At 37.1% G+C, this 27,763-nt stretch overlaps 1 protein-coding gene across 3 annotated transcripts in view; it reads right to left on the reverse strand.

Moving 5' to 3' along the window:
- LOC102416049 (butyrophilin subfamily 1 member A1-like) overlaps positions 1–27,474 on the reverse strand; it is a 73,228-nt gene extending 45,754 nt beyond the window's left edge. For 2 of the 3 annotated variants that reach the window (XM_025268151.2, XM_025268136.2), the window contains exons 1-7: positions 27,284–27,474; positions 26,081–26,256; positions 19,980–20,012; positions 18,653–18,762; positions 17,745–17,765; positions 14,838–14,858; positions 9,000–9,020 (exon numbers count right to left, since the gene is read on the reverse strand). In XM_025268151.2, the coding sequence (XP_025123936.2) occupies positions 9,000–9,020; positions 14,838–14,858; positions 17,745–17,765; positions 18,653–18,752 (163 nt within the window). In that variant the 5' untranslated portion in view covers positions 18,753–18,762; positions 19,980–20,012; positions 26,081–26,256; positions 27,284–27,474. The remainder of the gene's footprint in view (positions 1–8,999; positions 9,021–14,837; positions 14,859–17,744; positions 17,766–18,652; positions 18,763–19,979; positions 20,013–26,080; positions 26,257–27,283) is intronic. The other variant, XM_025268143.2, reaches the window with a different exon arrangement.
- Between the last annotated feature and the right edge of the window lie 289 nt (positions 27,475–27,763).

Raw genomic sequence — 27,763 nt, forward strand, 5'->3', positions numbered from 1 at the left:
ACTGACACAAGCTTCCCTAACCAGGGAACCTTGACAAGCCACCCATACAACCCCACCCACAGCGAGGAAACTCCACAATAAAGAGAACTCCACAAACTGCCAGAATACAGAAAGACCACCCCAACACAGCAATATAAACAAGATGAAGAGACAGAGGAATACCCAGCAGGTAAAGGAACATGATAAATGCCCACCAAACCAAACAAAATAGGAAGATATAGGGAATCTACCTGATAAAGAATTCAGAATAATGATAATAAAAATGATCAAAATCTTGAAAACAAAATGGAATCACAGATAAATAGCCTGGAGACAAGGACTGAGAAGATGCAAGAAAGGTTTAACAATGACCTAGAAGAAATAAAAATGCTATGCTATGCTATGCTAAGTCACTTCAGTCATGTCCGACTCTGTGTGATCCCATAGCCGGCAGCCACCAGGCTCCCCCGTCCCTGGGATTCTCCAGGCAAGAACACTGGAGTGGGTTGCCATTTCCTTCTCCAATGCATGAAAGTGAAAAGTGAAAGCAAAGTCGCTCAGTCGTGTCTGACTCTTATCGACCCCATGGACTGCAGCCTACCAGGCTCCTCCATCCATGGGATTTTCCAGGCAAAAGTACTGGAGTGGGGTGCCATTGCCTTCGCCAGAAGAAATAAAAAAGAGTCAATCAATAATGAATAATGCAATAAATGATATCAAAAACACTCTGGAGGGAACCAACAGTAGAATAATGGAGGCAGAAGATAGGATTAGTGAGGTAGAAGATAGAATGGTAGGAATAAATGAATCAGAGAGGAAAAAGGAAAAATGAATTAAAAAAATGAGGACAATCTCAGAGACCTCTGGAACAATGTTAAACGCCCCAACATTCGAATCATAGGAGTTCCAGAAAAAGAAGACGAAAAGAAAGACCATGAGAAAATCCTTGAGGAGATAATAGTTGAAAACTTCCCTAAAATGGGGAAGGAAATAATCACCCAAGTCCAAGAAACCCAGAGAGTCCCAAACAGGATAAACCCAAGGTGAAACACCCCAAGACACATATTAATCAAATTCACAAAGATCAAACACAAAGAACAAATATTAAAAGCAGCAAGGGAAAAACAAAAAATAACACAGAAGGGAATTCCCATAAGGATAACAGCTGATCTTTCAATAGAAACTCATCAGGCCAGGAGGGAATGGCAGGACATACTTAAAGTGATGAAAGAAAATAACCTACAGCCCAGATTACTGTACCCAGCTAAGATTTCATTCAAATATGAAGGAGAAATTAAAAGCTTTACAGACTAGCAAAAGCTTTTCAAAAATGCTAAAGGATCTTCTCTAGACAGGAAACAAAAAAGGGTGTATAAACTCAAACCCAAAACAACAAAGTAAATGGCAATGGGGTCATACTTATCAATAGTTACCTTAAACACAAATGGGTTGAATGCCCCAACCAAAAGACAAAGACTGGCTGAATGGATACAAAAACAAGACCCCTATGTATGCTGTCTACAAGAGACCCACCTCAAAACAAGGGACACATACAGATTGAGAGTGAAGGGCTGGAAAAAGATATTCCATGCATATAGAGACCAAAAGAAAGCAGGAGTAGTAATATTCATATCAGATAAAATAGGCTTTAAAACAAAGGCTGTGAAAAGAGACAAAGAAGGACACTACATAATGATCAAGGATCAATCGAAGAAGAAGATATAACAATTATAAATATATATGCACCCAACATAGGAGCACTGCAATATGTAAGACAAATGCTAACAAGTATGAAAGGGGAAATTAACAATAACACGATAATAGTGGGAGACTTTAATACCCCATGCACACCTATAGATAGATCAACTAAACAGAAATTAACAAGGAAACACAAACTTTAAATGATACAATAGACCAGTTAGACCTAATTGATATCTATAGGACATTTTACCCCAAAACTATGAATTTCACCTTTTTCTCAAGTGCACACGAAACCTTCTCCAGGGTAGATCACACCCTGGGCCATAAATCTAACCTTGGCAAATTCAAAAAATTTGAATTTAGAATGCTTCAAATCATTCCAAGCATCCTTTCTGACCACAATGCAGTAAGACTGGATTTCAATTACAGGAGAAAAACTATTAAAAATTCCAACATATGGAGGCTGAACAACACTCTGCTGAATAGCCAACAAATCACAGAAGAAATCAAAAAAGAAATCAAAATATGAATGAAACAAATGAAATGAATGAAAATGAAAAAACAACAACCCAAAACCTGTGGGACTCTGTAAAAGCAGTGCTAAGGGGAAGATTCATAGCAATACAGGCATACCTCAAGAAACAAGAAAAAAGTCAAATAAATAACCTAACTCTACACCTAAAGCAACCAGAAGAGGAAGAAATGAAGAACCCTAAGGTTAGTAAAGGAAAGCAATCTTAAAAATCAGGGCAGAAATAAATGCAAAAGAAACAAAAGAGACCATAGAAAACATCAACAAAGCCAAAATCTGGTTCTTTGAGAGGATAAATAAAATTGACAAACCATTCGCCAGACTCATCAAGAAACAAAGGGAGAAAAATCAAATCAATAAAATTAGAAATGAAAATGGAGAGATCACCACAGACAACACAGACATACAAAGGATCATAAGAGACTACTATCAGCAATTACATGCCATTAAAATGGACAACATGGAAGAAATGGACAAATTCTTAGAAAATACAACTTTCCAAAACTGAACCAGGAAGAAATAGAAAATCTTAACAGCCCCATCACAAGCACGGAAGTTGAAACTGTAATCAGAAATCTTCCAGCAAACAAAAGCCCAAGTCCAGACAGCTTCACAGCTGATTTCTACCAAAAATTTAGAGAAGAGGTAACACCTATCCTACTCAAACTCTTCCAGAAAATTGCAGAGGAAGGTAAACTTCCAAACTCATTCTATGAGGCCACCATCACCCTAATACCAAAACCTGACAAAGATGCCACAAAAAAAGAGAACTACACTCCAATATCACTGATGAACATAGATGCAAAAATCCTTAACAAAATTCTAGCAATCAGAATCCAACAACACATTAAAAAGATCATACACCATGACCAAGTGGGCTTTATCCCAGGGATGCAAGGATTCTTCAATATCCACAAATCAATCAATGTAATACACCACATTAACAAATTGAAAAATAAAAGCCATATGATTATCTCAGTGGACACAGAGAAAACCTTAGATAAAATTCAACATCCATTTATGATAAAAACTCTCCAGAAAGCAGGAATAGAAGGAACATACCTCAACATAATAAAAGCTATATATGACAAACCCACAGCAAACATTATCCTCAATGGTGAAAAATTGAAAGCATTTCCCTTAAAGTCAGGAACAAGACAAGGGTGCCCACTCTCACCACTACTATTCAACATAGTTTGGAAGTTTTGACCACAGCAATCAGAGCAAAAAAAGAAATAAAAGGAATCCAAATTGGAAAAGAAGAAGTAAAACTCTCACTGTTTGCAGATGACATGATCCTCTACATAGAAAATCCTAAAGACTCCATCAGAAAATTACTAGAGCTAATCAATGAATATAGTAAATTTGCAGGATATAAAAATAACTCACAGAAATCACTTGCATTCCTATACAATAATAATGAGAACCTAGAAAGAGAAACTAAGGAAACAATTCCATTCACCATTGCAATGAAAAGAATAAAATACTTAGGAATATATCTACCTAAAGAAAGAAAAGACCTATATGTAGAAAACTATAAAACACTGGTGAAAGAAATCAAAGAGGACACTAACTGATTGAGATATATACCGTGTTCATTGATCGGAAGAATCAATATAGTGAAAAAGAGTATACTACGCAAAGCAATCTGTAGATTCAATGCAATCCCTATAAAGCTACCAACAGTATTCTTCACAGAGCTAGAACAAATAATTTCACAATTTGTATGGAAATACAAAATACCTTGAAAAACCAAAGCAATCTTGAGAAAGAAAAATGGAACTGGAGGAATCGACCTGCCTGACTTCAGGCTCTAGTACAAATCCACAGTCATCAAGACAATATGGTACTGGCACAAAGACAGAAATATAGATCAATGGAACAAAATAGAAAGCCCAGAGATAAACCGACGCACCTATGGACACCTTATCTTCAACAAAGGAGGCAAGAATATACAATGGAGAAAAGACAATCTCTTTAACAAGTGGTGCTGGCAAAACTGGTCAACCACTTGTAAAAGAATGAAACTAGAACACTTTCTAACACCATACACAAAAATAAACCCAAAATGGATTAAATATCTAAACGTAAAACTAGAAACTATAAAACTCCTAGAGGAAAACATGGGCAAAACACTCTCCGACATACATCACAGCAGGATCCTCTATGACCCACTTCCCAGAGTAATGGAAATAAAAGAAAAAATACAGAAATGGGACCTAATTAAACTTAAAAGCTTTTGCACAATGAAGGAAACTCTAAGCACGGTGCAAAGACAGCCTTCAGAATGGGAGAAAATAATAGCAAACAAAGCAACTGACAAAGAATTAATCTCAAAAATACACAAGCAGCTCCTGTAGCTCAATTCGAGAAAAATAGATGAGTCAATCAAAAAATGTGCCAAAGAACTAAACAGACATTTCTCCAAAGAAGACATAGAGATGGCTAACAAACACATGAAAAGATGCTCAACATCACTCATTATCAGAGAAATGCAAATCAAAACCACAGTGAGGCACCATCTCATGCCGGTCAGAATGGCTGCTATCAAAATGTCTACAAGCAATAAATGCTGGAGAGGGTGTGGAGAAAAGGGAACCCTCTTACACTGTTGGTTGGAATGCAAACTAGTACAGCCACTATGGAGAATAGTGTGGAGATTCCTTAAAAAACTGGAAATAGAACTGCCATATGACCCATCAATCCCACTGCTGGGCATACACACCAAGGAAACAAGAATTAAAAGATACACGTGTGCCCCAATGTTCATCGCAGTACTGTTTACAGTAACCATGACATGGAAGCAACCTAGATGTCCATCGGCAGATGAATGGATAAGAAAGCTGTGGTACTTATACACAATGGAATATTCAGCTCAGTTCAGTCACTCAGTCGTGTCCGACTCTTTGTGACCCCATGAATTGCAGCATGCCAGGCCTCCCTGTCCATCACCAACTCCCAGAGTTCACTCAGACTCATGTCCATCGAGTCTGTGATGCCATCCAGCCATCTCATCCTCTGTCGTCCCCTTCTCCTCCTGCCCCCAATCCCTCACAGCATCAGAGTCTTTTCCAATGAGTCAGCTCTTCGCATGAGGTGGCCAGAGTACTGGAGTTTCAGCTTTAGCATCATTCCTTCCAAAGAACACCCAGGGCTGATCTCCTTCAGAATGGACTGGTTGGATTTCCTTGCAGTCCAAGGGACTCTCAAGAGTCTTCTCCAACACCACACTTCAAAAGCATAAATTCTTCGGCACTCAGCTTTCTTCACAGTCCAACTCTCACATCCATACATGACCACTGGAAAAACCACAGCCTTGACTAGACAGACCTTTGTTGGCAAAGTAATGTCTCTGCTTTTCAATATGCTATCCAAGTTGGTCATAACTTTCCTTCCAAGGAGTAAGTGTCTTTTAATTTCTTGGCTGCAGTCACCATCTGCTGTGATTTTGGAGCCCCCAAAAATAAAGTCTGATACTTTTCCCACTGTTTCCCCATCTATTTCCCATGAAGTGATGGGACCAGATGCCATGATCTTCGTTTTCTGAATGTTGAGCTCTAAGCCAACTTTTTCACTCTCCTATTTCACTTTCATCAAGAGGCTTTCTAGTTCCTCTTCACTTTCTGCCATAAGAGTAGTGTCATCTGCATATCTGAGGTTATTGATATTTCTCCAGGCAATCTTGATTTCAGCTTGTGCTTCTTCCAGTCCAGTGTTTCTCATGATGTACTCTGCATAGAAGTTAAATAAGCAAGGTGACAGTATACAGCCTTGATGTACTCTTTTTCCTATTTACTCAACCATTAAAAAGAATACATTTGAATGAGTCCTGATGAGGTGGATGAAACTGGAGCCTATTGTACAGAGTGAAGTAAGTCAAAAAGAAAAACACCAATACAGTATAATAACACATGCATATGGAATTTAGAAAGATGGTAACGATGACCGTATATGCGAAACAGCAAAAGAGACACAGATATATAGAACAGTCTTTCGCACTCTGTGGGAGAAGGCAAGGGTGGAATGATTTGAAAGAATAGCACTGAAACCTGTATATTATCATATGTGAAACAGATCACCAGTCCAGTTTTGATGCATGAGACAGGGTGCTCTGGGCTGGTGCACTGGGATGACCTTGAGGGATGGGATGGGGAGGGCAGTGAGAGGGGGTTAAGGATAGGGAACACATGAACACCCATGACTGATTCATGTCAATGTATGGCAAAACCTACTACAATACTGTAAGGTAATTAGCCTCCAATTAAAATAAATGTTAAAAAAGAAAGAAAAAGAAAATAACTAGGCCATATCTGGCAAAAATATTTACATACACTGGATCACTTGAGGGTGTGGTCAAGAGAAGTAGATTGGCAAGTCTTACATTTACTCCTGATATCACTGATAGACAAAGTGTGTAAATCAAAAGGAAAAAGTTCTCTCTCTCACCAGGTTTGAAATCTGAAGTCTTCTCTTAAAACAGGGACAATGTCAAGTACAAAACAATGGGTATTCCATCTCAGAAGGCATTTGGAGAGCCCAGGCTAAAGAAAGCTTTCTATTAAATGGAGAAAACCACATTCTTCTAAGTCTAATCCCATTCATGTCAACAAGCTTATGATGAAAATTTGGTAGTTGTTTGGAAGATAGAAGCCCAAGAATATACCAAAGGAAGGAAACAAAACAAAGAAAAATATTTCTAGGAAATATATCCATTAAAAAGTCAGAAAGAAGTTACTCATTTAATACTGAAGTAATTATGAAAGGTCTTAGCTGATTCATGATGTATGGCAAAAATCACCACAATATTGTAATTATTCTCCAATTAAAATAAATTAGTTAATTAAATAAAGAAAAAAAAAAAACTCATGTAGATGTCAAAGAACACCAGCAAACAAAAAAGGAAATATTTCAAATGTTCTCACTTTATGTAAAATTGGTAGGAAGAATGTAATTTAAGAAAAAAACATAAACAAGAACAACCCCCTGCTCAAAAAACAAACAAAGAAAAAATATAGTAAGGAAGCACTTAGAAAAGTTAACAAAGGAAATCAATTTCTCAATTGACTTAATAAAAGAACCACGGGAAATGGGTAGGAAGAATGAAAACCAGGATTTCATATCATACATGTTTTTATTTATGGAGAGTTTTACAGGATATAAGTATTTCAAACCAGGTATTTTAAACCAAGATACCTGTTAGATAAAATAATAAAGTAATTTGGAAACAATAATTTTATTTTGGTAGTAGTTTACCAAAATTGATTTTTAGTTTTCAAATGTTTCTGACTATGTCAGATTAAACAAGATATCTATAATAGAAAATGTCATTTGTATGATTAGGGTGAAAGTGAAATTGTTAGTTGGGTCTGATTCTTTACAACTCCATGGACTGTAGCCCACAAGGCTCTTCTATCCATTTTGGAATTTTCCAGGCAAGAAGACCAGAGTGGGTTGCTGCTCCCTTCCCAATCCAGGGACTGAACTCGGGTCTCCTGCACTGCAGGAAGATTCTTTATGTCTGAGCCACGAAACACATGTATAAGTCCTGAAAAGGTATTTTTAGAAGATGCCACAGCCATTGAGAAAATTAATGACTATATGTCTGGGTACAATGTTTTTGCAAGTCTGTTGGTTTCTGATTGTTTACACTTAATAAAACTGGGATAAATTAGTGGTCAATAGAAGGACTTCCAAATTAGCTTTGAAAGACTATACTTTCTTATTTTATCATTTACTTCCGAAAGTAAAAAAATTGAATGACATGGTTCTAACCAAATTCTTTCCATACTTTTCCACTTTCATTATCAAGAATTTTCAGCAAACAAATCTTTTACAAACAGAAAATAAATGGAAAAATTGATGTAGATGACTGATTTGTGTATTTGGGGGAACTATAATCTTCAGCGCTGAGTCAATGGTGGAAAACAAATGCTGTGATTATACCGTATAATCAAAGCAAAGTGTTAGAAGACTGTACTTTAAGCACTAATTTTATCTCTTTCTATAATGTGACTCTGGGCTATATTGAAGTCACTTATAAAGCTTTCGTATAAATTTCAAGAGATTAGCTCATTTATAGAAATTGACATTTTGTTAAAAGACAATATTTGGCAGTCCTTGTGATTTATAAGTTTCAAGGTGTTTGCCCTGTGCACACTGTCCCTTGTCCTACTTTTGGAGGAAAGCTCCCTGGCAGTGTTAATCCACTGTGTGGTCTTTCCCACATCTCTCCTGTGTTCACTAGACTAAAATATCTATTAATGTTCACCTCTGCCTCTCAAGTTATAACCTTCCTAAATTTAGATGTCTTTTAGGATATACTTCCTAACTTAAAAAAGGGGAGAATAATGTAATCTCGTATACATTACTGTGAGGAAAAACTCATCCTTCCAAAGCAAATAGGGTAGAAAAGGAATAGAAAAGAGATGTTATGTGGAAATGAAGAGAGATCGAAATTGAAAAAGCCTATCTTGGGGAAAACTGACAGGTCAGAACTTTACTCAAATCTGACACATATCTTGATGCCAAAATTCTGTTCACAGAAGGGCCTTGTCTTCTTGATATAGATAGAAATATGAAAGAGGTAATAATGGCATAAACTGAATTGCAAATGACACTAGGTAACTGAGTTGAAAGTTAAGATACGGACATAAAATCATGTAAAAACATGTCGCTGTTTGACATATGGCAGGTGCTCAGCAGAAGTTTCAATATTAAGAGTTTCAAAGATACAGGAAATAGATAAGAGAATAGCAAAGTACACAACGGAAAACTTATTGGTACTTGCCTCTTTCCTGTTCACTCTTCCCTGAAAAGTAAAAGGAAGAAATAAAAGTTAATTCCAAATAAAAGCATATTGTTGGGAAAAAAGGAGAACAAAAATTGGGATTCCTTTCATAGTTTACTCCATGGTACAACTTGACCCATATTTGTGAAAACTGGAGCCATAAAGTTGCAAAGGATGCCTCATCAGTCAGAGACAGTGTCATTTTACATCATTCCACCCCTTAGTGCAAAAGAAACTAAATTAGGAAATGAAACCATTAAGGAGAGTTAGGGTGGGAATTCTTTTGGGATGTACAATATCAGCCATTCTTCTTTCATTGGGACATTTTTTTTCACTTTAAAATGGAAATGTACACACATGCACAAGACAGGTACTTATTAAATAGTGAGGAAGAATACAGAAAAGGCATGTATTTGTGCCAAATTGAATTTGTCGCCATAGTCATGTGAGATTTATTATATTCATTGTTGTTGTTCAGTTGGTAAGTCATGTCTGACTCTTTGCAATCCCATGAACGCCGGGCTTCTCTGTCCATCACTGTCTCCCAGAGTTTGCTCAAACTCAAGTCCATTGAATCAGTGATGCCATGCAACCGTCTCATCCTCTGTTGCCCCCTTCTCCTCTTTCCCTCAATTTTTCCCAGCATCACAGTCTCTTCCAGTGAGTCAGCTCTTCGCATCAGGTGGCCAAAATACTGAAGCTTCAGCTTCAGAATCAGTCCTTCCAGTGAATATTCAGGATTGATTACCTTTTGGATTGGCTGGTTTGATCTCCTTGCAGACCAAGGGACTCTCAACAGTCTTCTCCAGCACCACAGTTTGAAAGTATCATTTCTTCGGTGCTCAGCTTTCTTTATGGTCCAGTTCTCACATCCATACATGACTACTGGAAAAATCATAACCTTGACTATATAGACCTTTGTCAGTACACTGATGCCTCTGCTCTTTAATACACTGTCTAGGTTTGACATAGCTAATTTATATTAGCTATATTCATTAAAGTCGTATATTTCTAAGAAACATTCCTCCAAAGCAAGAATGTAATTTGAATTGTTATAAGAAAGAAAGAATATTAAAGTTTGAATGAATCTATTAGGTTTTCTTTTGAAATCTTGCAAGACAATAGTGCTTGTGTCCTTCACTTAATGTTTTCAGTATTGAGAGATATTTTTTAACTTCGTTTAAGATACAAAATTCTTCCAAAAATATTTAATGAGATTTGTGGCTGATGTTTTGATAATTATGTAAATAAATTGCAAATAAATAAAATTAGAAATGAAAGTGGAGAGATCACCATAGACAACACAGAAATACAAAGGATCATAAGAGACTACTATCAGCAAATATATGCCAATAAAATGGACAACGTGGAAGAAATGGACAAATTCTTAGAAAAGTACAACTTTCCAAAACTGGATCAGGAAGAAATAGAAAATCTTAACAGACCCATCACAAGCACGGAAATTGAAACTGTAATCAGAAATCTTCCAGCAAACAAAAGCCCAGGTCCAGACAGCTTCACAGCTGAATTCTACAAAAAATTTAGAGAAGAGCTAACACCTATCCTACTCAAACTTCCAGAAAATTGCAGAGGAAGGTAAACTTCCAAACTCATTCTATGAGGCCACCATCACCCTAATACCAAAACCTGACAAAGAGGACACAAAAAAAGAAAACTACAGGCCAATATTACTGAAGAACATAGATGTAAAAATTCTTAACAAAATTCTATCAATCAGAATCCAACAATGCATTAAAAAGATAATACATCATGACCAAGTGGGCTTTATCCCAGGGATGCAAGGATTCTTCAATATCTGCAAATCAATCAATGTAATACACCACATTTACAAATTGAAAAATAAAAGCCATATGATTATCTCAATAGATGCAGAGAAAGCCTTTGACAAAATTCAAGATCCATTTATGATAAAAACTCTCCAGAAAGCAGGAATAGAAGGAACATACCTCAACATAATAAAAGCTATATATGACAAACCCACAGCAAACATTATCCTCAATGGTGGAAAGTTGAAACATTTCCTCTAAAGTCAAGAATAAGACAAGGGTGCGCACTTTCACCATTACTATTCAACATAGTTTTGGAAGTTTTGGCTACCACAATCAGAGCAGAAAAAGAAATAAAAGGAATCCAAATGGGAAAAGAAGAAGTAAAACTCTCACTGTTTGCAGATGACATGATCCTCTACATAAAAAACCCTAAAGACTCACCAGAAAATTACTAGGGCTAATCAATGAATATAGTAAAGTTGAAGGATATAAAATCAACACACAGAAATCCCTTGCATTCCTATACACTAATAATGAGAAAATAGAAAGAGAAATTAAGGAAACAATTCCATCACCATTGCAATGGAATGAATAAAATACTTAGGAATATATCTACCTACAGAAAGAAAAGACCTATATGTAGAAAACTATAAAACACTGGTGAAAGAAATCAAAGAGGACACTAAGTGATGGAGAAATATACCATGTTCATGGGTCGGAAGAATCAATATAGTGAAAATGAGTATACTACCCAAAGGAATTTATAGATTCAATGCAACCCTAATCAAGCTACCAACGGTATTCTTCACAGAGGTAGAATGAATAATTTCACAATTTGTATGGAAATACAAAAAACCTCGAATAGCCAAAGCAATCTTGAGAAAGAAGAATGGAACGGGAGGAATCGCCTGCCTGACTTCAGGCTCTACTAAAAGCCACAGTCATCAAGACAGTATGGTACTGACACAAAGACAGAAATATAGATCAATGGAACAAAATAGAAATCCCAGAGATAAACCCATGCACCTATGGACACCTTATCTTTGACAAAGGAGGCAAGAATATACAATAGAGAAAAGACAATCTCTTTAACAAGTGGTGCTGGCAAAACTGGTCAACCACTTGTAAAAGAATGAAACTAGAACACTTTCTAACACCATACACAAAAATAAACTCAAAACGGATTAAAGATCTAAACGTAAGACCAGAAATGATAAAACTCCTAGAGGAGAACATAGGCAAAACACTCTCCGACATACATCACAGCAGGATCCTCTATGACCCATCTCCCAGAATATTGGAAATAAAAGCAAAAATAAACAAATGGGACCTAATTAAAATTAAAAGCTTCTGCACAACAAAGAAAACTATAAGCAAGGTGCAAAGACAGCCTTCAGAATGGGAGAAAATAATAACAAATGAAGCAACTGACAAACAACTAATCTCAAAAATATACAAGCAACTCCTACAGCTCAATTCCAGAAAAATAAATGACCCAATCAAAAAATGGGCCAAAGAACTAAATAGACATTTCTCCAAAGAAGACATCCAGATGGCTAACAAACACATGAAAAGATGCTCAACATCACTCATTATCAGAGAAATGCAAATCAAAACCATAGTGAGGTACCATTTCACACCAGTCAGAATGGCTGCGATCCAAAAATTTACAAGTAATAAATGCTGGAGAGCGTGTTGAGAAAAGGGAACCCTCTTACACTGTTGGTGGGAATGCAAACTAGTACAGCCACTATGGAGAACAGTGTGGAGATTCCTTAAAAAGCTGGAAATAGAACTGCCTTATGACCCAGCAATCCCACTGCTGGGCATACACACTGAGGAAACCAGAATTGAAAGAGACACGTGTACCCCAATGTTCATCACAGCACTGTTTATAATAGCCATGACATGGAAGCAACCTAGATGTCCATCAGCAGAGGAATGGATAAGAAAGCAGTGGTACATATACAGAGTGGAGTATTACTCAGCCACGAAAAAGAATACATTTGAATCAGTTCTAATGAGGTGGATGAAACTGGGGCCTATTATACACAGTGAAGTAAGCCAGAAAGAAAAACACCAATAGAGTATACTAACGCATATATATGGAATTTAGAAAGATGGTAACAATAACCTTGTATACGAGACTGTAAAAGAGACACTGATGTATAGAACAGTTTTTTGGACTCTTGGGAGAGGGAGAGGGTGGGAAGATTTGGGAGAATGACATTGAAACATATATAATATCATATATGAAGCGAGTCGCCAGTCCAGGTTCGATGCACGATACTGGATGCTTAGGGCTGGTGCACTGGGACGACCCAGAGGGATGGTACGGGGAGGGAGGAGGGAGGTGGGTTCAGGATGGGGAACACGTGTATACCTGTGGCAGATTCATGTTGATATATGGCAAAACCAATACAATATTGCAAAGTTTAAAAATAAAATAAAATAAAACAAAAAACAAAACAAAACAAAATGTGAAGTGAGGATTGTCAAGGGCCAGGCTGATGGTCAAAGAGGAAATTATTAATGAATGGGCATGAAGTTTCATTTAAGTAAGAGAAGTAAATTCTAGAGATTTTCTGTACAGCATTGTATCTATAATAAACAACATTGCATTGTACACATAAACTTTTATTGTATCTCACATAAGTGTTCTTAGCTCAATACAAGGAAATTATTGAATTATAGTTTGTTCAAATTTCCCATGGCCTTTTTCTTTCTACAGGGAAACCGCCACTCAAAAATTTTCGTGAGCTTAATACTCAGTATTGATACTATGAACCCATGTCTTCAAAAAAATAGAGATGAAAAGTGAGAGTTTATTCCCCCCATAATTTGTCAATTAGTACTTTTTTCCGTTTCCTCAGTTTTTACCTTTTACTGATGTTACTCACTGAGAACAAAAGATTATTTATTACCTAATATTCCTTCTAATAGAAGGTAATTAATTCTACACATCTGCAATAAGAGGTAAAATAAACTTTACTTAATTTGTATAGTGGTTTAAAAAGCAAATTCTCTGAGATTTTAGACAAAGTGCATATTTCCTCCACTTAAAATTTCCAGAAATTCAGAAGTGTATAATTAAATGGAATTCATGATCAAATATGGTTCATGTATGTCTATTTTTTAATAGAGAACAACTTGTAGCATGAATAATTTAAATGCAATAGTGTTTAAGTGCAAATGGAACAACTTTGTTGACTTCAGTTGGAGTGAGAAAAAATAAGGCACAATGATGTAAATTTAAGTCATACAGCATACAAGGAACATGTTGTTTCAAGGACAGTAAAACAACAAGGGACAAGGCAACATGGACAAAAGATCCAAAGACTATGTGCACAGTGTAAAATGGCTAATGGAACTTATCATTTTCTACTGCTACTGCATCTGAAAAACAGAGAGAAATATTAATTTATTTAGTTGATTATTCAATCAGAATAATCGTAGGTTATTGTCAGTGTCATATTTTCTGAAAAAAATATAGATGGGATTTTACTCAAAAGCAGGATCAGGGAACTAATTGAAAATGACCTTCTCTGATGGCTTTTATAGATATTTTCTTGGGAATGATTATGGGAAAATGAATAAACTTTAGAGAGGAAATATGCACTCCTCTCTCAGGATAGTTGAAAGAATATAATGTGCCCAGATAGGGACATATCAACTTAGAATTAAACAGATTGTAAAGGAGAAAATTTTGGAGCTTTTATCCAGAAAATGACCCTGATGATCGTGGCAGTGGATCCTTTAATCTGTTTTTCAACAACCTTATCATGAAGATACAGAATACTTCTGAAGCACAAAGTGAAGATAATAAGCAAAAGGAAAGAGAATGAAGGAAGGGAAGAGAAAGGGAGAAGGGGAAAGAATGAAACAGAACATAGAGTAGACCTGAAAGCAGAAACATAGTATGACATGTTGGAAACGAAGTAGGAGTAAGAGAAAGTAAAAGGCAAAAGAAACAAAATGAGAGAGTGGAAACGGGGGAAAAAAATCTCTGACAGGCAAAGTAGCAGAGTGCTTGAAGAACAAACATTACCAGGTGTTTGCAAAAGTTGATCTGAAAAATAAAATGGAAAGTACCATATTAATGATGTGGGAAACAAACAGATTAAAATCTGCTTGCACAAGGGTAAAGGTTTGTCTAGTCAAGGCTATGGTTTTTCCAGTAGTCTTGTATTGATGTGAGAGTTGGGCTATAAAGAAAGCTGAGTGCCGAAGAATTGATGCTTTTGAACTGTGGTGTTGGAGAAGACTCTTGAGAGTCCCTTGGGCTGCAAGGAGATCCCACCAGTCCATCCTAAAGGAAATCAGTCCTGAATATTCATTGGAAGGACAGATGTTGAAGCTGAAACTCCAGTACTTTGGCCACCTGCTAGGAAGAGCTGACTCATTAAAAAAGACCCTGATGCTGGGAAAGATTGAAGGGGGGAAGAGAAGGGGATGACAATGGATGAGTTGGTTGGATGACATCACCTACTCTATGGACATGAGTTTGAGTAATCGCCAAGAGTTGGTGATGGACAGGGAAGCCTGGTGTGCTGCAATCCATGGGGTTGCAAAGAGTTGGACACGAGTGACTGAACCCAACTGAACTGGGTTGCTTCCATATCTTGGCTATTGTAAGTAGTGCTACCATGAACATTGGGGTACATGTAACTTTTCAAAACAGAATTTTTTTCTTTTCCAGTTATCCCAAGAATGGGGTTGCTGGATCATATTACAACTCTATATTTATGTTTTTAAGGAAAATCCATACTGTTTCAATAGTGGTTGCTACAGTTTACATTCTCACTAACAGTGCATGAGGTTTCCTTTTCTTCACCCTCTCTCCAGCATTTATTATCTGTAGACTTTTTGATTATGGCTTTTCAGACAAGTGTGAGGTGATACCTCACTATAGCTTTCATTTGTATTTCCTTTAATAATTAGCAATATTGAGCATCTTTTCTTGTTCCTTTTTGGCCATTAGTATATCTTCTTTGGATAAATATCTATTTAGGTCCTATGCCTACTTTTTTTCTTATTCCATTTTTTGATTGCCGTGACCTTTTCCACAAAACTAGGAAAAAATAATCCTAAAATGTTTGTGGACCCACAAAAGACCCAGAATTGCCAAAGCAATACTGAAGCAAAAGAACAAAGCTGGAAGCATAGGCCTTCCATAATAGAGACAATACTACAAAGCTACAGTAATCAAAACAGTATGGTATTGGCAGAAAAACAGACATATGGATCAATGGAAGAGATAGAGAACCCAGAAAGAAACCCATATGCCTAAGAACTCAGAAATAAACCCATGTGCCTATAGTCCGTTAATCTTTGATAAAAGAAGGAAGCATATACAATAGAGAAAAGACAGCCTTTTTGGAAAGCTACACAGTCACATGTAAATCAGTTATGTTAGAACATACCCTAACACCATACACAAAAAGAAAATCCAAATGCCCAAAATACTTAAATATAAGACTTGACACCATAAAACTCCTAGAAAAGAGCATAGGCAAAACATTCTCTGACATAAATGATAGCAATATTTTCTTAGATCAGTTTCCTAAGACAAATAAATAGGGATTTTAACAATAAGTGTGTACCATCAAGAACACTGATGTTTAGTTGCTAAGTCGTGTCTGACTCTTTTGTGACCCTATGAACTGTAGCCCATCAGTCTCCTCTGCCCATGAAATTTTCCAGGCAAGAATACTGAAGTGGGTTGCCATTTCCTTCTCCAGGGATCTTTCCAACCCAGGGATCGAACACATTTCTCCTAATTGGTAGTTGGATTCTTTACTGCGGAGCCGCAAGAGAAGCTCCAGAAGGAAATAAAAGTAAAAATAAACAAATAGATGCATGCATGCTCAGTTGCTCAATCATGTCTGACTCTTTGTGACCTCATGGGCTATAGCCTGCCAGGCTCCTCTTTTCATAGGATTACCCCAGCAAGAATACTGGAGTAGGTTGCCATTTCTTCCTCCAAGGGATCTTCCTGACCCAGGGATCCAATCTGTATCTCCCTAATCAAAATTATAAGCTTTTGCACAGCAAAGGAAACTGTAAACAAAATGAAAAAAAACCCTACAGACTGGGAGAAAATATTTGCAAATGATAGAACCTACAAGGGCTTAATTTTCCAAATATACAAACAACTCATACTGTTGAATATTTGAAAAACACAAACAATATAATCAAATTCTTAATTTACACTCTACTACAAATGTATGTCTCTTCTATATATCAGTTAAATGTCACTATTCATCTAGCAGTTGACCTTATATACATGAAATTCATTTTCTGACATTTTTATTTCTATAGATGCACTAAATTATGATGGTTTAAAAAAATCATCTATAGTGCTAATAGATGTCAGAATAGTGGTTCTTTGTGGATAAGGGGGCTATAATTGGGAGGTGCGAGAAGGAAGCTTTCTGTGTGTTGTTGATGTTCTATTCCTGATCTCATTGTTTGTGACACAGGTATGTTCGTTTTGTGGCAAATCAATAATGTGCACAATTATGATTGTTGGACACTACTGTCTCTTGATCCCAGAGTTATATTCTCCAGAATTATAAGACAATTAATTTCTGTTACTTAACCTATCCAATTTGTTATGGAAGCTTTAGCAACTAATAAGCAAATCTTCATAAATAAACTCTGAAAGGAGGAAAATGCGCTCAGTTGTGCCTGACTCATTGCGACCTCAGGGACTGTAGCCCAACAGACTCCTCTGTCCATGGAATTCTCTAGGCAAGGATACTAGAGGGGGTTGCCATTCCCTTCTCCAGGAGATCCTCCCACCCCAGGGATTTAACCTGGTCTCCTGTGTCTCCTACATTGGCACACAGATTCTTTATCACTAGCACCACGTTATAGTTTATAATATTATCTTATTTTTATGCTTAAGTAATTTAATTATTTCTATTGGGGGGGATTAATATTTCAATCTTACCTGAGTGTCCTTGGTAAAAACCTGAAAGGGAAGGGAATCTTTCATTAGCCCTCTTAGATTGATGGGGAATAGAGAGCAGAAGCATAATATTAAATCAATATTTTATGTTATAAAAAAGTCAAAATGTTATATTTTTTATATGATTATATAGTTGTTTAATAATTTTCAGAAAAACTATTTTCAGTCATGATGTGTGTAAAGCTTTTAAATCCTACTGTTTTCAATTCTCATAGTTTTTCAAAAATATATTCATTAATAGCTAAATTAAGTAAGGCTTGATATTTTATGGGCCTTGGCCAAATTTACATGAAATTTAATTAGAACATCCTATAAACCTGAGAAAAGAATTATTATGGAATAAATGAGATTTATAAGTATGAATGCAAAGTTCACATCAAAAATTTAGTTATATGACAATATATGAAGAAATTATACATCTTGAACAAGTTTTGATCAGAATAAGAATAATTTAAAAATGAGAAAATATGATAATGTGTATTTCCAAAATATGATAATGTATATTTCCAAAATAATTTCTTCCTCATTAATTAGTACCAAAGCCTCAGGTTTTTGTGCCATGTCATTTCTTCACAAATTTATTTTCTTTGTTTAAAAAGTATATAAAATCCTACTTTGATGACTTCTTAGTTTTTACACCTATGAGATCTCTGTATGTACAAAATTAATTTTTTTATCTTGCTAATTTACCTGTGTCAACTTAATTATTAGACTAGCTAAAAAACAAAAGGAGAGTGGGGGAATTTTTTTCCTTCCCAGGGAATCTCTTTTTTTTTTTTTTCCCCTAAATAACGTAGGACAAAACTGATATTACTCTTTCCTTATTTTCATTTTCCCAATTATTTTGTTGGGCTTTGTTATATTTATTGCATTGATTTTTTATATCTTACCCCGTTTTTTGTATCTTTTTATGCGATAACAGAGAAATCCATTTATTATTATTATGACAATGATTCCGATTCCAAACACAATTAAAGTTATATTTTCCATGAAAATTTTTCTGAAAAACAAAATATAGACATGTACAGTTAAATTCAATATTCATTTTTTGCCCCTTGCATCCCCAAATAATCCACTTTCATTTTTCTTCTCCCATCTGTAGGAGTTTAAGAGTTGTCTCTTTGTTCAAAAAAACAAAAACATGTTTTTTAACATCAGCTATGTTTGGCCAATGAATGTTTGGTTAAGTTAATTTAGCCATAGAGGACTAAATTAGGAAAGAAAACTTGCAGAGACTTTTTATGGCACCCAATCAAAACAGCAAAAGGAGACAGAATTTAAAATTTGCAGAGAGTAAAGCACAAAATCTATAAAACATCTCCATATACTGTTGGGAATGATGCAGAAGTATATTTTGTAATAGAAAGAATAATGGTCTTCTAAAAATTCCGATATACTAATTAATCCTTGGATTCTGAGAGTATGTTATCTTACATAGCAAAAGGGACTATGCCAATGTGATTAAGCTAAAGACATCCAGATGGGGAGGTTATCTTTGATTCTCTTGGTGGGTCAAATGCAGTCACAAGGATCAAGTGAAAGATAAAGGTGGAATGTCAGAATCAGAGGAGGTGTGAAGAAAAAACAAGGCAATGTGTGGAAGAAAGGTACATTTAAAAATTGTGTAGGCTTCAAACTGAGAGACAAATTTAAATATATTTATATGCCTTCTCAGGTGATGCAGTGATAAGGAATCCACCTGCCAATGGAGGAGATGCGAGTTAGGTCCCTGGGCCAGGAAGATTCCTGGGAGTAGGAAATGGCAACCCACTCCAGTATTCTTGCCTGGAAAATTCCAGGGACAGAGGAGCCTGGCAGGCTACAGTCCATGGAGTCACAGAGAGTTGGACATGATTGAGCACACGCAAGCTTCAATCTGAGAGAGAAATTTTTCCAGGTGGCTCTAGTGGTAGAGAACCTGCCTGCCAATGCAGGAGACATAAGAGACATGAGTTTGAACCAAGGGTGGGGAAGATCCCCTGGAGGAGGAGATGGAAACCCACTCCAGTATTGTTGCCTGGAGAAGCCCATGGACAGACAGCCTGGCGGGCTACAGTCCATGGGGTCTCAAACAGTCAGACATGACTGAAGCGACTTAACAATATGCCTAGGATCATAAAGGAATGCAGTGGAAGGTGAAAGTCCAAGGGAAAAATTGAAAAGGTAAAAAAATAGCAGTAGCGAATAAGTAGATGTAAAAAGGGTAATGAAACTTACCTTCTTTTGCTTCTGAGCAATTTCCTGACAAACCTGTGCAAGAAAGATTGAATTCAATCAATACAATTAGGAAGCAGATAAATTATTCAGTTTGGTGTTACAAGTTCCCAAAGCAAGGTTGTCTGACAAATTGTAAGTGGGCACATTCAATAATGACAGAATGACAAAGGAGAAATCATAACTTTGATATTTAGAGATGTTAATAAAGATTTCTTGAGAATGTCAGTTAAAAAGGATTTCTTTGAAGTAATAGCCACCAAAAAGAAATTTATTAGCCTCTTTATGGCATCCCACTCCAGTACTCTTGCCTGGAAAATCCCATGGATGGAGGAGCCTGGTGGGCTGCAGTCCATGGGGTCGCTAAGAGTCGGACAAGACTCAGCGACTTCACTTTCGCTTTTCACTTTCCTGCATTGGAGAAGGCAATGGCAACCCACTCCAGTGTTCTTGCCTGGAGAATCCCAGGGACGGGAGAACCTGGTGGGCTGCCCTCTATGGGGTCGCACAGAGTCGGACACGACTGAAGCGACTTAGTAGTAGTAGTAGTACTAGGCTCCTCAAAGATTTGGAAAAATAAAAGTGAGTGCTTCAGGGAAATTCTGTATCAGAAATTGCAATGCTGCTGCTGTTGCTGCTAAGTCGCTTCAGTCATGTCCGACTCTGTGCGACCCTATAGACTGCAGCCCACCAGGTTCCCCCATCCCTGGGATTCTCCATGCAAGAATACTGGAGTGGGTTCCCATTTCCATCTCCAATGCATGAAAGTGAAAAGTGAAAGTGAAATCGCTCAGTGGTGTCGGATTCTTAGCGACCCCATGGACTGCAGCCTACCAGGGTCCTCCGTCCATGGGATTTTCCAGGCAAGAGTACTGGAGTGGGGTGCCATTGCCTTCTCCAAGAAATTGCAATAGGTATCTAAAGTTTAGAATGCTTTGCAAAAGATTCTACAAATAGCAGTGACTGAAGGCTCCATACATCAGTACTTCTCAATTGAAAATCTTAATGCCTCAACACCTCTTACCTCAATATCTCAAAGAATCTGATAATTATTGGGGCTCACTAAAGAAAAATATTATCACCTTATCTCTCTGTTTTGATCACTGGAATTAAAAGAAAAATATTCTACATTTATCTAAATGTCAGAATAATTAAGAAAATTTGTGTTTGTGTTCTAGAGAGGTGAGTAGACTAATTTTCAATTTGTTTCTCATAGACTATTTCACAGATTTTATTTCTGCCTCTTATCTCTATCATACATACTATTATCATCCTGAATGACTACATCATTTACATGAACAAACATCCATCACATTTGCCATTGCCATTTACAGGTAGATTGTATTATTTTCTATTTAATGCTTTTTCATGTGAATGTACAGTTTTTCCAACACTTTTGAAAAGACTGTTCTTTCCCCATTGCTAAAAATTAGTTGACCTTATATGCATGTGCTCATTTCTGGACCTTCCATTCTGTTTCACATTGGTCTATATGTTTATTTGCATGACAGTTCCATATTGTTTGGATTAGTATAATTTGAAATCAAGAAAGTGTAATACCTCCATTTTATTCTTGCTCTAGATTGCTATGGCTCTTTGATGTCTTCCAGTTTCATACAAATTTTAGCATTGATTTTTATATTTCTATGTAAAATGCCATTGAGATTTTAATAGGCATTTCATTGAATTTTTGGATTACTCTGGGTAATATGACCATTTTACACTATCAATTCTTCCGATTCATGTGCATAAGATATTTTTTCCACTTATTTGTGTCTTCTTAAATTTCTTTCATCAATACTTTGTAGTTTTCAGTATATAGATATTTTATCTCCTTGGTTAAATGTATAGGATTGTTTTCTTGATTTCTTCTTTCAATATTTTGCTGTTATTGTAAAGAAATGGTACTGATTTTTGTGGTTTTTTATCTTGAAAATTTATATAATTCATTTGTGAGTTCTAGAAGTTTTTTGGTGAAGTCTATGGTTTTCTACATGTAGAATATGCAATTTGGGAATGGAAACAATTTTACTTTTCCATTGTGACTTGGAGAGCTTTACCTTTTTCATGTGTAATTGCTCTTGTGAGTACTTTCATGACTATGTTGAATAAAAGAAGAGAGAGAGTGGGCATGCTTGCCTTTTTCAGGATCTTTAAGAAGAAGCTTTTCCCTATTAATTATAATGCTAGCTGTGGGCTCTTCACATATGGCCTTTATTGTGTTTGAAAAGTGAAAGTGAAAGTTAAGTGGCTCAGTCGTGTCTGACTCTTTGCGACCCCATAGATTGTAGCCTACCGGGCTCCTCTGTCCGTGGGATCTTCCAGGCAATAGTACTGGAGTGGATTGCCATTTCCTTCTCCAGGGGATCTTCCCAACTGGGGCTCGATCCCGGGTCTCTCGCATTGTAGACCGACGCTTTACTGTCTGAGCCCCCAGGAAAGTCCTGCCTGTGTTAAGTTATTGTGTTTAGTTCCTTCTATATCTATTTTGTTTGGAATTTTCCTTTTTTTTTAAAGTTTTAATGGATGTGGAATTTTGTCAATTGCTTTTTCTGCATCTATTGAGATGATCTTTTTGTTTTAAATATTACATTCTGTTATATTGTATCACATTGATTGACCTGTATATATAGAACCAACCTTGTATCCCAGGGGTAAATCCCATTTTGTCATAGTGTACAGTTTTATGACATGCTAGAATTTGACTGAGGATTATTACATCTATGTCTAAGCAGTATTAAGAGGGAAGTTCATAGTTGTAAAAGAAAGTGAAAATGTTAGTCGCTCAGTCGTGTCCAACTCTTTGCAACCCGATGGATTGTAGCCTGTCAAGCTCTTCTTGTCCTTGGGATCATCAAGGCAAGAACACTGGAGTGGGTTGCTCTTCTCTTCTCCAGGGGATCTTCCCGACCCAGGGATCAAACCCCAATCTTCTGCCTTGCAGGCAGATAAAATGGAAAGAAAATGAAAGTGTTAGTCTCTCAGTAGATAGTTAAAAAAGACTACACTAAAAAACCTCTAAAATTAAAAAAAAAATCAAATAAGTTAATGTAAGAAAGGCAATGCCAAAGAATGCTCAAACTACTGCACAATTGCACTCATCTCACATGCTAGTAAAGTAATGCTCAAAATTCTCCAAGCCAGGCTTCAGCACTACATGAGCCGTGAACTTCCAGATGTTCAAACTGGTTTTAGAAAAGACAGAGGAACCAGAGATCAAATTGTCAATATTTGCTGGATCATGGAAAAAGGAAGAGAGTTCCACAAAAACATCAATTTCTGCTTTATTGACTATGCCAAAGCCTTTGACTGTGTGGATCACAAGAAACTGGAAAATTCTGAAAGAGATGGGAATACCAGACCACCTGACCTGTCTCTTGAGAAATCTGTAGGCAGATCAGGAAGCAACAGTTAGAACTGGACATGGAACAACAGACTGCTTCCAAATAGGAAAAGGAGTACGTCAAGGCTGTATATTGTCACCCTGCTTATTTAACTTATATGCAGAGTACAGCATGAGAAACGCTGGGCTGAAAGAAGCACAAGCTGGAATCAAGATTGCCGGGAGAAATATCAATAACCTCAGATATGCAGATGACACCACCCTTATGGCAGAAAGTGAAGAGGATCTAAAGATCCCCTTGATGAAAGTGAAAGTGGAGAGTGAAAAGGTTGGCTTAACTCAACATTCAGAAAAGGAAGCTCATGGCATCTGGTCCCATCACTTCATGGGAAATAGATGGGGAAACAGTGGAAACAGTGTCAGACTTTATTTTTTTGGGCTCCAAAATCACTGCAGATGGTGACTGCAGCCATGAAATTAAAAGATGCTTACTCCTTGGAAGGAAAGTTATGACCAACCTAGATAACATATTCAAAAGCAGAGACATTACTTTGCCAACAAAGGTCCATCTAGTCAAGGTTATGGTTTTTCCTTGGTCATGTATGGATGTGAGAGTTGGACTGTGAAGAAAGCTGAGCGCTGAAGAATTGATGCTTTTGAACTGTGGTGTTGGAGAAGACTCTTGAGAGCCCCTTGGACTGCAAGGAGATCCAACCAGTCCATTCTAAAGGACATCAGTCCTGGGTGTTCTTTTGAAGGAATGATGCTGATGCAGAACCTCCAGTACTTTGGGCACCTCATTCAAAGAGTTGACTCATTAGAAAAGACTCTGATGCTGGGAGGGATTGGGGGCAGAAGGAGAAGGGGACAACAGAGGATGAGATGGCTGGATGGCATCACTGACTCGATGGACGTGAGTCTGAGTGAACTCCGGGAGTTGGTGATGGACAGGGAGGCCTGGTGTGCTGTGATTCATGGGGTCGCAAAGATTCGGACACGACTGAGAGACTGAATTGAATAGCTCAGTTGGTAAAGAATCTGCCTGCAATACAGGAGACCCTGTTCAATACCTGGGGTGGAAGATCCCCTGGAGAAGGGATAGGCTTCCTACTCCAATGTTATTGGGCTTCCCTTGTGGCTCAGCTGGCAAAGAATCTGCCTGCAATGTGGGAGACCTGGGTTGGATCCCTGGGTTGGGAAGATCCCCTGGAGAAGGGAAAGGCTAACTCCAATATTCTGGCCTGGAGAATTCCCTTGGGTCACAAAGAGTCAGAAGCAACTGAGTGACTTTCACTTTCACTTTCTTTCACTTAGCCAGACAAGATTAATTTAGAAAAAAAAAGAAGACTCCAATAAGTAAAATAAAAAATGAGTGAAAAAACTTTAAACAAGATACCTGAGAAATTAAAAAAAAAGGATACTAAGGCCTGTTTCTCATCTGTATATTTTCTTTGGAAAAAACATCTATTCAGTTCTTCTGCCCTTTCATAAATCAGGTTTTTTTTTTATATTGAGTTATATGAACTGTTTATTTATTTTGAATATTAACCCATTTTGGTCATATCATTTGCAAATATTTTCTTCCATTCAGTAGGTTGTCTTTCCTTTTGTACAAAAACTTTTAAGCTTAATTAGGTTCCATTTGTTTATTTTTCTTTTGTGTCCCTTTCTTGAGGAGAAAGTTCTAAAAAATATTGCTAAGACATGTCAAAGAGTGTACTGTCTATGTATTCTTCTGGAGTTTTATGGTTTCTGGTCTTACATTAAGGTCTTTAATCCGTTTTGAATTTATTTTTGTATATAGTGTGAGAAAATGTTCTAATTTCATTCTTTTATATGCAGCTGTCCAGTTTTCCCAGCACCAAACTTTCAGCTATAGATGAATAACTACTAAATAATAAACAACATGACAGAGGTAATTAACACTTTTTTACATTATAGATGAACATTGTTAAGAGAATAAATCTTAAGAGGTCTCATCACAAGAAATTTTTTTCTATTTTATGAATATGTATTTATATGAGATGAGGATGTTTATTAAAATTATTATGATAATCATTTCATGATAAATGAAAGGCAAAAGATGCCATATGCCTTAAACTTATACAGTGCTATTACATCTTAATAAATGTGAAAGAAAAAAATTACTGTGGATTTAAAAAAGAATTCATACAGATTATTCTTAATTCTGCCTGAGTAATTCTATCAGTTGACTACTGATCAAACTAGATAGTTCATTATGTATTTAAAAGTAAAATAATTGCTACATCTCACAAAGCTTTCCTTTCCCTAAGTCTTTTATTTATTTAATCATTCTTTCTCCATTAGAGTTTGTGGACCCTGCAGATTCTGGAAAATATAATCTGATGTCTTTAGCACTGTTGATCCCAGAGTTAACACAGATTTTATGTGACCGCTGAATGATGATGCTGGGAAAGATTGAAGGCAGGAGGAGAAGGGGACAACAGAGGGTGAGATGGTTGGATGGTATCACTGACTCAATGGACATGAGTTTGAGTAAACTCCGGGAGTTGGTGATGAACAGGGAGGCCTTGCGTGCTGCAGTCCATGGGGTCACAGAGAGTCGGACACGACTGAGCGACTGAACTGAAGTGAATGATGAAATGATAGAGCGAGTTTATCAGATACGGTCCATAGAAATTACTTTCTTCAGATACATTAAAACACTGTTCATATCTTTCTTGGCACCATGCAGAAGTCTAGTATTATAAATACCACTTCACTCATTTTTCAAACTTACCACTTCCTCCAGGCTTCTGAGAGATGCCTTGATAAGACAAAGTTAGCGTGCCGATTAGAAGAGCAGCTGAAGTGATACGGAATAATTTAATCATAATGTAAGATATGAAAAATGGAAACCCAGAGATTTCTTAGTTGGCTTCTATGTAGAAAACAAAGTTTTTCTTTGCTTCTTTCCTGTAAACAAACAAAAATCACAACTCAGGTCCATTTTCCTCAGGAAAGCTGACCTCCATTATCCCCTGGGGAGTCAAGGGAAGATTGCTGTCTGGGTTGACCCAAGGAGGGAAATCAAGAAGGGGTTGGGATGAGGAGGAGCTTCTCTCCTGGGTCCTATGCTGTGAGTGAGGTACCTTCATCTGACAGCACCAGCACATGGGAGTGAGGGAAGCTCCACCTGACCACAGACCTGCTGTCATTCTCATCTTCCTTCCCAAAGGAGGTATGAGAAGATGGAAAGTGTTGGAAAGATTTCAGACCTTTAGAAGAAGGTTTGCCTGAATGAATTCTTGCGTTGGTTTTGGATGAATGATTGAGTTCAGGTGAAGGAGTGCAGGTGAAAAGAGACTCACTTTGTTCTCATCTGACAAAGAATAAATATCTCTGCTGGCTAGACAGTGATGGAAAGAAAACCAAGGGATGTAGAGATAATGCAAGGAACATGCAGAGGATCTAGAACCAACTAGGAATGATCCCCCTGGTGGCTCAGACGGTAAAGCATCTGCCTGCAATGCGGGAGACCTGGGTTCAATTCCTGGGTCAGGAAGATGCCCTGGAGAAGGAAATGGCAATCCACTCCAGCACTCTTGCCTGGAAAATCCCATGGACGGAGGAGCCTGATAGGCTACAGTCCATGGGGTCGCAAAGAGTTGGACACAACTGAGCAACTTCACTCAGGATAAAACTAGATAAGTTCAGGAGCAGAGACAGCAAGATAAAAGCCAAATATCTAAGGTTGGAGAGGATTACAGCTTTTCTAGAAGAGCCCTTAAGGCTTTCCAACTAGAACAAAGACGGACAAATCATGAGAGTTGAAGATGCTAAATTTATTTTGCTTAGACTCTTTACTGTCTCTATTGACCTTTCTCAGATTCTTCACACACACACACACACTCGCACAAACACTCACACACACTCTCTCTCTCTCTCTATCTCTTCAACACTACCCTTCTTCTACATGATAAAAGTTTCTTTTTACACTTACCTGGCTTAATCAGTGACAGAAAATATCAGTTTCTTAGCATACACTGGACATTTCTCTTCTCCTTTTAAGCCTTCTCTGAAATACTGAAGCCCTAGAAGCATTAGTTAGACCACTCACTTGTGTCTCTTCTATGTACTCCAACCAACAGGGACATAAGTGTAGCACAAGGAAAGGAGATAGCTGAGAGGGAACTTTAGACTGCACTCTGCTCTTCTGCATTCATGTGACCATAATAAAAACCTCACAGGGCAATAAAGCCAAGTATTTAATTTAGATATATATGTGCTCATATGAACATGTACAGACTGCCTTTCACCCTGCTTTTATTACTTTTATTATTATTTTAAAGATCATAGCATATAGTGGGTGTATGTGTGTGTTAATTGCTCAGTCATATCCAACTCTTTGCAACCCCATAGACTGCAGCCCACCAGGCCCCTCCATCCATGGGATTCTCCAGGCAAGAACAGTGGAGTGGGT

Source organism: Bubalus bubalis, chromosome 2 (assembly GCF_019923935.1).
Source record: "Bubalus bubalis isolate 160015118507 breed Murrah chromosome 2, NDDB_SH_1, whole genome shotgun sequence".
Taxonomy (NCBI): Eukaryota; Metazoa; Chordata; class Mammalia; order Artiodactyla; family Bovidae; genus Bubalus; species Bubalus bubalis.